At 43.8% G+C, this 10,000-nt stretch overlaps 1 protein-coding gene across 5 annotated transcripts in view; it reads right to left on the bottom strand.

The window, feature by feature from the left end:
- Positions 1-1,448: 1,448 nt before the first annotated feature.
- Positions 1,449-10,000, bottom strand: part of apc (APC regulator of WNT signaling pathway) — a 65,473-nt gene continuing 56,921 nt past the window's right edge. For 4 of the 5 annotated variants that reach the window (XM_087268990.1, XM_087268993.1, XM_087268991.1 and 1 more), the window contains one exon: positions 1,454-8,713. In XM_087268990.1, the coding sequence (XP_087125116.1) occupies positions 2,398-8,713 (6,316 nt within the window). In that variant the 3' untranslated portion in view covers positions 1,454-2,397. 5 annotated transcript variants of the gene reach the window in all.

Here is a 10,000-nt window from a genome sequence, read left to right as displayed (position 1 = left end):
CAGAATAAATATTGTATAATAAAAAGATCAACAAAAGATCGGCTACATTTTAACACAAGAACACTACCATCTAACAGTCCAATCTTCTTAAGTTTGGACTCAATAAACTCAATCTCATCCCAATTCCTAACTTTTTCATTTAGTGACTAATTCGTATGAATTCGTAGGATCTAATTCCTACAATTTAGTATGATTTGCTCATCCCCGAATGAAGGTTGGGTTTAGGGGTGGGTTTAGGTGCCACGCCTTCTTTTTAAAATCGTACAATTTCGTGCAACTGAACTCGGACGAATTAGCCAATAATCTGGCAAAACGCAAAATACTTACGTTTTCTTGTAAGTTCAGGCTGGACTTAACGTATCAAAAATATGTAGTCAGCAGTCTGAAAAATTTCTTACAATCAAGTTTTGCAACCCAACTGAAGCATGATTCACTTTTTTTAAATTCCACTACAACTTTCTGCTATGAAATAAACGTACGATTCGCCAGATCCTCTCATTTAAGCCCTCGGTTTACACATGCTGCAGCTGCTCAGGTTTAGCTCAGTCACAGCAGGCTGTCTTGTACGGTTTGTGTTCGGTTCACTGAATCACGCATGCGCAGTATTATCAGTTCACCTGTTCTCAAATCTGATCACAGGGTACTGTTCTAATAACTGAATATCTCAGTATATACTAGTTTACTTCCAGTCAGAGTTGGGTTTCAGGCATGTTAAAAGTAAGTAGTTTGTGAATAAGTGCTTACTGGAAGCGCAAATTATTCCAAATGATTCAGTTTGATTTGGTGAACTAGTTCAACAGGTTTACTTAGAAGATCTGGTTAAAAAGAACGTTTCGTTCACGATTGTGAGCACTAATACAGAAATGAAACCCACAAATGTGATAACTTAATAATTTTAAGTGTCTGCTCAGGTCATATTTAACGCTGTCACCGTGCTGCTGTCATGTCCAGTCATTGTTTTTGTCGTGGGAGCAACAGTGAAGACTGACTGGCAGAGGACCCGCTTGATCTGGCCAATGGCAGAAGGATTACAGACTCCGATGTGTCGTACGGGTCAAACACCTGCAGCGCGAAAATTTTTTTTTAAAGGCCTACAGTATGTATTAAATACATTGACAAAGATGAAAATGAAGGACGTTATTGTTATCATTTTAGTTAGTTTTGCATGTACACAAGTTTTAGTTCTAGTATAAAAATAAAACTTGTTTTTATTCTTATTTGTTAACGATAATAATTTTTCAATTCTAGTTTTCGTTCATTTTCGTTAACTATTAAAAACCTTGCTTCTATAGTGTGTGTTTTTCCTACTGCAGATGGTTGCAGGCTTTCTTAAAAATACCTTCTTTTTGTCTCAAAGGTTTGGAATCATTTGAGAGAGATCGCTTTTAAATTTATACAATTTCTGGAACAATTAATAAAAGCATCGTCGAAACAAACGAAACAATCTATGATGTAGATTTAATATTTTTTATTGGAAATATTTTGTAAACATTGATCTGCCCACTTTATTGCATGAGAAAAATAACAATTAAAAACCTCAAATAAAACGTGATTATTTACACCGTGGTTTTGGCAAAACAGTTGAATCTAAATATGTGCTTAATTAAGGGGAAGCAAATGAGCTTTTCATAAAGGTACCAACACCAAAACCTACAGGAATAATTTAATTTTCAAACATCATTTCAGTCCGTCCGAGACTATAGTTTCAGTGAAAAGACACCCGCCTCGTCTGGCAACAACTATACACAAACAGCAGAGCAATGGAACTATGTTTTTTCATATAATCTATGTCAACCATCAACATCATTTAACAGTATTGCGGGTTATTTCTTGCCTTCAGAAGCGCACACACACAAGTGTAAAATGTTACACTACAGCTATCAGTACAGGTCATGTGTCCACAAACATGTTGATCTTTATAGGAAATACTATACCACTGAATCGGTTCATGCAAGGAGGAAATCCATTATGTAAATACAATATGCAACAGTAAGAATGAGTTTATCATGTCAATTAATACAGGTTTACAGTTTGTTCTAAAAAAAATAATAAAATAAATCAAACGCATTAGTATTGAATTCCACCAGAACTTGAACAGCATAATCCACCAATAGTCGTTATTCTTGTAAAGACGAGCTAAATACAGGATCCTGATGTGTGGTTAAATTAACTATATACATAATCAAATCTGTACAGTACAAATTGTCAAAATGTTCGCTTTCAGGCGCCTCTCGGGATTTGAAACCAACATTAGCTTGAACAGCAATCAGCCAGCAAGAATACGTTGTCTAACACAGAGTGCAACAACAAGAACGTCTATGCCAAAGTGGCGCTCTGTCTCCACAAAGCCAGAGTGTGTAATAAGTGTTTCTTAAAGTTTTTTGGGCAAGTCCAAACTTAGACAGAGGTTACGATGTAGGACCCACTTTCAGTGGTGTCTCCTTTAGTGTCTCGTTTTTTTGCATTGCTTGAAATCGGAGTTGGGATCTGAGATGGTCTAGGAGTCGAGCCGTCCGCGCTACTCTTTCTAGGGCTTGGTGTGTAATTAAAAGGACTGACCCTAGCAGCTACTGCACCACTGGGGGAGCTGTGTTTGCTGGAGTTAGTTGAGCTAAATGGTGTGCGTTCAGAAACCGGGAACTCATGGAGCTCTGGGCCGATGTTTGGATTACTTGGTGCAGGCTTGATGTCAGTGACTTTTTTGTCAAGTGACTCGCTACTCCTGAGTAAATTCAGGTTTGTTTCTGAACCCAAGTGGCTCATAGCAGCATTCTCACTCATTAGTTTCGGATGTGATTCACTTGAGTCCCTGTCGCAGGGAAGCCCTTTGATTGGGAGGCTGTCAATAACAGGAGGTGTGGAGGCGGTGGGCGATTTACTTGACCGTGGATTGTTTATAGGACAGTCTTCAATTCTCACCCAGACATCTTCTGATTTGGACATGGCATCGCCGGTTTGATCTTGCAAGTCTAATGACATGGGTGCATAGGAGGTTTCACTTCCCTTCGCTTTTCTCCATGTTCCTTTGCGCTCCAGGCCCCCCTCTTTACCTGATTTTTGAGGTGGGTTAGTTGGTTGTCGCTCATCCTCACTTCTCCCTTTTTCACTGGATTCAGAAGACGCGGAGAGAATTGAAGAGCTGCTGCCGGTTCTTTTCCAAGTGCCTACTCTTGGGAGAGAAGATGAATGTTTGCTGTGCTCCCTTTTCCATGTGCCAGTCCTGTTGATTGGGAGCCTGGAAGGACTTTCCGAATGGGATCGGGAAATGTCATGCCTTTTGAGTGACTTGCCGTCACCATTCTCTGCAGAGTTCTGACTCTGAGGGGCCTTTGTCCAACCACTTCCCTGATAGGGTAGACTAAGTGACATATCTGGCAAGGAAGGACTAGATACTGGAGTCTGTGACTGGCTTGTAGATGAAGGAGATAAGGACTCGAATGATGCAGATTCCTCTAATTTTCTTTTTAACGTTGGACTAGGTGCTTCTTTGATAAATGTTGATTGACGAACAAGTCCAGGCTTCTCCGAGCGGTCGGACTCGCTACCACTAGACTTTGTTGAAGACATTCTAGACAATTCTGCCTTCTTTGAAGGACCACACTGGTTTAGGATTTTTGAGGCAGATTCACTTCTAGGAATTCCACTTGTACTTCTTGGCAAACCACTCTGCTTTGTTGGCGTTGGTTGTACCAACTGCCTTCCAGGAGAAGTGTAAGCCATGCGACCAGATCCTGAAGATTTAGTTGAAGATGCACTAGGAGAGGCAGTGCGCGGCAACTGAGATAATTTGTTCGAAGGACTCAAGCCATTCCTACCAGGTGAAACAGAGGCACGACCAGGAGACTGCATGGGCCTTGTCAGAGATTGCTGAACTGGTCTAGAGGGTGTGGAGTCTCGAGACCCAGAGCGAGAGGAAGCTTTACTTGACCCTCCTTGGGAAGATGGTGGACCAGATGCAGGACTAGGCTCAGAACTTGGTGGGACTTTCATGGTTCTTGGAGAGCTTCCAGCACCTGGCGCTTGAGATGGGGGTTTTGACATTTGGCCACGTGGAGGGGGCTTTTTGGGGACCGGACTGGTACTAGGGGAGCTGCTCCGGACGCCAGGAACGTGAACCATTGTCCTCCCTCGAGAGATCACAGGAGCTTGAGCTTGTCTGTGCTGAGAGGCCATGCTTTCAAGACTGGGTCGGGGATTTCCTGTTATTAGACTTTTATACACTTTCTTTCCTCCTTTCAGACTCTTGGCAGTCTCTTCCTCCTTCTTTTTGGCTTCTATGCTGCTTTTCTCACCAGGTTTCAGTATTCTTGGCCCTTTGTTTGGGGCAGGCTTATCATCTTGATTTAAAGGCAGGTGGAAAGGCGACCCAATGGAGATTCCAGATTTGAGAGAAAGAATAGAGTCTGAATCAGAGGATCCTTGTCTCGAGAGACTCGCTGCAGCCTGATGTAGACTGCTGACTATAGAGTTAGCACCTTCCTGAATGGCTTTCCAATCAAATGATTCAGAGTCTGGTGATAAGGCTTGCTCTGAAATAGGACTATGTGTGTCTGTGAGATCTAATATAAGATCTGGTTCCTCTGATAAAATACCATCAGCCATCATGCTCTTTTCTTCCTTTACCCCGGATTCCTCTGTCTTACTCCTTGGTGGCTGTTTCTTTTTCTTTGGCATTGCAGAACTGATGCATTCTTGGAGAAGGTCATCTTCAGAATCAATACTGAGAGAGCTCAGGGAACTATTTCTAGAGAAGCACACAGGGGTGTCCTCCACGTGGAAGGCTTTTGGTGCATAACCAGACGCTTGTGGCCTAGGTGCCTCCATTTGAGTTACATCATCTTTGTGAGAGCAATCTTTATTGTTGTTTTCTTGGTCAATGTCGCTTAGTGAGCTGAGTGAGGAGTTTCTTGAAAAACATACAGGAGTGTCTTCAATGGAAAACTTTTGCTTTTCATCACACACCACAACAGTATTTTCTTTGGGTGCTTGTGGAAAAACTGTTTTTTGAAGAGGTTTTGTTGGAGCTGTCTGAAATGTCGATACCATGTTGGTATTTGCTGGCTGTTCCACACTGCACTTCAGAAGGGGAACTTTTCTCTGCTCCTTATCTTTTCGCAGCACAGCTTTTTCCTTAGAAAAGTCAAGATCCTCATCCTCAAAGTCAAGTGAACTCAGTGAATCATTGCGAGAGAAGCAATAAGGTGTCCCCTCAATTGGTGTGTAATGATGTGGAGAATCAAAGGCAAATCCGGGACGTGTCCTCTCCTCAGCATTAGATGGCTTATCAGCAAAGTCTCTAATGACTACTTTGGGTTCTTGCTTTCTGGTTTCTTTATTTTTATCTGGATATGTTGCCGGATCTGACAAGCTATTATTAGCTTCTGGCCGTTTGAGCATCCTTGCTCTATATTCACTACTTTGTGGCATAGGTTTTACAGGAGATGTTGGCTTTTTCTTTTCCAGGTCCTGCTGAACTAGACTGCCAGTGGCAGTGGATGGATGCTGAGCCTGATCAGGCATCTTCTGCACTCTAAACGGCTTGTGTATTTTGCTTTTTGGCATTGCTGAGTTGATACACTCAGCAAGAATATCATCTCCTTCGTTCTCCGCAAGAGCAGACTGCATGGGAGGTGATAAACCGGTCTCTTTAGCCTCTGCGCTTTTCCCTTCAGGCAGAGTGTCTCGTCTTTGACCAGATGCTTCTACATGGGGAGCTGAACTTTCCATACCTGCCAACTCGTTCGGGGGAGAATCAATTGTGAGGTCACTGAGAGATGTTGCTGTGGAGAAGTTAATGGGTGTTCCCTCAACACAGTACACACGGGGCATGTCCTCACCGTGTGCTAGGGCCACATGCTTCTGCGGTTGCCCTCTGTTTTGTGGTGGCAATAATTTATAAACAGGGAGCTGACTCGGTTTGCGAGCCACGGGTGGTGGTATCCTTGATGTCGACTGCTTTTTCGGTTTTCTTGATGATTTTGTTGGCATTGCTGAGTTAATACAAGCATTCAGAATTTCTGTGTCGTCATCATCATCCGAGTCATCCAAGATGTCTTTTGCAGCTTCAGATGTTGCCGGTGATTTCTCCTGAACCTTGGGCTCATGCATATCTTCCATCTCGGGCTCTGCCTCAATACTATGGTCGTCCTCATGAACAGGAGGCATTATCTTCAGCTCAACATCTTTTTGAATAAAGGGTTCATCTAAACTTAGCGCACTAAGGCTCGAAGCGCAGGAGAAACCATCTGGAGTGCTTTCTGTGGCAAAATGTAGAAGAGTATCATTATCTGGCAAAACTTGCACTTTTTGTACAGCAGCACTTACAACTGCATGTCTTGGAGCCAAATCATGTTTTTCAGTGTGGGGTGGCACTGTAACTTTCTGTTTTACTGACGTGGAGCGCGGAGGTGGAGGTGGTGGTGTCTTGCTGCGACTTGGAGGCATTGTTTGTCCAGGACTATCAGGTAAGTCACTCGGACTGATGATGCCACTGACCATCCCACTGCATGGCTCACTCTGGACAGAACTGGCAATGGAATGACTCTCAAAACTGTCAAGGGAGCTGACTGAAGTGCATCTGCTGAACATTAGAGGAGTCTCCTGTACATAATGCTCAGGGGGACTTTTAGGTGTTTGGGCACCACTTTTAGAAGGTGATTTAGCACCTGATGAAAACTCCACGGTTTTATGATGCCTGGAACCATCACCATGTCCTAAATGATGTCGTGGAGGCTTGGCGCGAACATAATGGACTGATGATTGGCTCTCAGATGTGCGTTGGTCAGCTGCAACATTATTAGTGGATTGTTTTTCTGATATAGGTAAAGTTGGGTAGTTATTGGCCGAGTTGACATTACGCTTACAGCTCTCCATTTCATCCTCCTCTGAAGACAACGACGATAAAGAGCTACCACGTGAAAAACAAATGGGAGTATCTTCCACACAATAGGTCTGTAAAGTTTCTTGATTTATTGTGGGAGCCTTGCATGTTGGGTTCTTTTGAACTGCTCTTGTTGGTCCGGATCTGCTTTGAGCAGACGAAGGGTGGAGCTGCTTTTGCCTGCCCTGATTCTTTAAAGATGCCACAGAAGAAGAACTATCCTGGCTTAAATGTTCTTTGGCAGAACTCTGTGCAGAAGACGTCTTTGAATGACTAAACATGCCCTTCTTGGAAGGAGCTTCCGAGTACTTCAGACTGTAATCAATAGGCTGCTCTACATGATGATCCTCAGTGTATTTCATGCTGTAGTTGGGAGTTTGTTCCTCGAGCTGTTCTTCTTCTGAGTAGCGCTCGCTATAGTTTGTTGGTTTGTCATCTGCATAGTCATCGACACTACAGATGGTTTGAGAGATCTTCTTGTTAAGTCCATGACTTGACCCGCTACTAATTTGCTCATTGGAGCCCCTTGACCGAAATGCAGGCAGGTCCTGTTGAACAAACCTGGGTTGGTACTTTTTGGGTTTATCCTCTCCCTCGCTGCTGCCTTCAGTGTACATAGGGTATCCTGGGCTTTGTGATCGCGGTGGTTTCTGATCTGGCCGTTTCATTTCATCATCGAGGAGCTTAGGCCTTGCCCACCTTTCATTCTGGCTCGGGCTTTGTCGACCAGAGTTGAGCTGTTCATCAGAATACTTCAAACTGTAGTTAATAGGTGTGTCCAGATCTCCATTATCATCTTCCATGTGATTTGCATTGTGTATCTTATGGGCAAGGTCCGCAGGATATTTTCTGTAGACGCAACATTTGCCTTCATCGTCCTCCGAATAGGAGTCTACTGAGGGTTTCATTTGACCTCTTTTCCCGTAGCCGTCAGTGCTGTTGACACTATTCAGACTGTCATTAGAAGCTCTGTACTCCAGTTTGGGCATTGGGCAGGGTCTGCCCGATGGGTCTGTTTTGCTATAGCTGTATATGTTTTGGTGACCATGAACAGCAGTCTGACGTCGGATCATGTCATCTTGCACTGAGTGAGGGTCTGGTGTGGATCCTGCTGACCTGTCATCCATACTTAAGTGCATGTTCTGTACTTCCTCCATAACTACTGCAATCTGAGCTGCGCTCGTGGGAATCTGCATCATTCGTTTGGCAGCCTCACCGTCTGGAAGGAACCCCCTTCGCTCTCGATCGAGACTTCGGTCTCTCTCGGCTCGGACACTTTCTGCATTTCCTCGGTTGTCTCTAGAGGACGGGCTTGAGAGCACCGGAGTGTTCATGTAAGGCGAGCGAACACCAACACCATTGGGGTTATAGCCATCTGATCGACAGACGCCATCATAATCACCGTAGACATTATGTTTATGTCTTGGCTTGACCCTATGAGAGGCTTTTGGACTCAAGTTATCGATGTTATCGAAGGTTTCAGAGAGGTGCTGTGCATCTAGCTCTTCAATTAGTGCTTTCTGTTTTCTTACATGCAGGGACGGCAGACTGGACCCAGGAGACATTATGTTGGCATCCTTATACTTGGCAGGCCGATTTGCCATGAGGTTTCTCAAAGCAGCAGCGCTTCCCATAGCGATCATCTTGTGCTTGGAGTGAATGAGGTTTTTCAGCATGCTGACTGCACCCATGTCCCATAATGCCTCCTGATCCTTTGCGTTGCGAGCGGAGAGGTTCCACAGCGTCCCACAGGCGTTGCTCACGATCGTCAGACTGTGTGATTTAAGGTGCTGAAGAAGAGTCTGAAGACAGCTGTTTTCCCTCAATATTTGCCTGAAAAAAAGAAAGAAAAAAGTGAACGGTTTGCTCGCATGTGTAAATATTAAACGCACACTATATAATTTTTCACCACTAGAGGGCATGTATTTACAAGAAACAGAAGCGTGGAAGTGAAAAGAGAGAGATGCTGAAGCAATTACAAATGAGATACAAGCATGACGTGGTTGGAAAGCAGCAGAGATTTGATTATGCCACAGTCCACCGCTTCCTATTACTATCACTTGGAGATGGCCAGACATGTGGCTGTGGGGAATTAAGGGTTAAAGTTCATTTTCACAACAGTACCACGGTATCCCATGTGCTGTTTGTTCCTGTCATTTTTCTGATGATTAATACAATACAACCTATGCTGCAACATGATTCGCCGGCCGTTTGTTTTTAAAGAAAGGATCAGCAAAGACTACTTATGTATGGGACTTTGTTAGTAACTGTTATGGAGCTTATAAGCTAGGTAGCTGCCGGAAGTGGTGTTAGTGAGGCCTGTAGGGGGCGCCCAACCTGCGGTCTGTGTGGGTCCTAATGCCCCAGTATAGTGACGGGGACGCTATACTGCTCAGTGAGCGCCGTCTTTCGGATGAGACGTTAAACTGAGGTCCTGACTCTCTGTGGTCGTTAAAAATCCCAGGATGTCCTTCGAAAAAGAGTAGGGGTTTAACCCCGGCATCCTGGCCAAATCTACCCACTGGACTCTGTCCATCATGGCCTCCTAACCCTCCCCATATCATAATTGGCTTCATAACTTTGTCTCCTCTCCACCAATCAGCTGGTGTGTGGTGTGCGGTCTGGAGCAAATAGCTGCCGTCACGTCATCCAGGTGGATGCTGCACACTGTTGGTGGATGAGGAGATTCCCCCCCATTGTGTAAAGCACTTTGAGTGCCCAGAAAATCGCTATATAAACGTAAGGAATTATTATTATTATTATTATTATTATATGAACCAGTTTCTTCTTCCTCCAGATCCGGTGTTTAAGAAAAGAGTGTTTGCAGGTGTTCAACTGCATTGCTTTATTGCATTCCTGCATTGGGCTCTCTGGTACTCTGCTACTACTGCCGAATGCAGTTGACCAATCACAACAGACTGGAACATCACACCAATCACCACAGGTTAAGCTTATGTAAAGGAGGGGTTTGGGAACAAATGAATCACTGAACAAATCATATGGGAGTCGTTAAGATAATTAGGTAAAAATAAATGCACATTATAAGACAATAAAGGTTTTTTATTTTATTTTGCATGCACATCATAATGTTGTTGGAGACCCCCAAAAACCTCATTATGA

This window comes from Danio rerio, chromosome 10 (genome assembly GCF_052040795.2).
Source record: "Danio rerio strain M-AB ecotype USA chromosome 10, GRCz13ab, whole genome shotgun sequence".
NCBI classification, from domain to species: Eukaryota; Metazoa; Chordata; class Actinopteri; order Cypriniformes; family Danionidae; genus Danio; species Danio rerio.
This window is presented reverse-complemented; position numbering and strand designations above follow the sequence as displayed.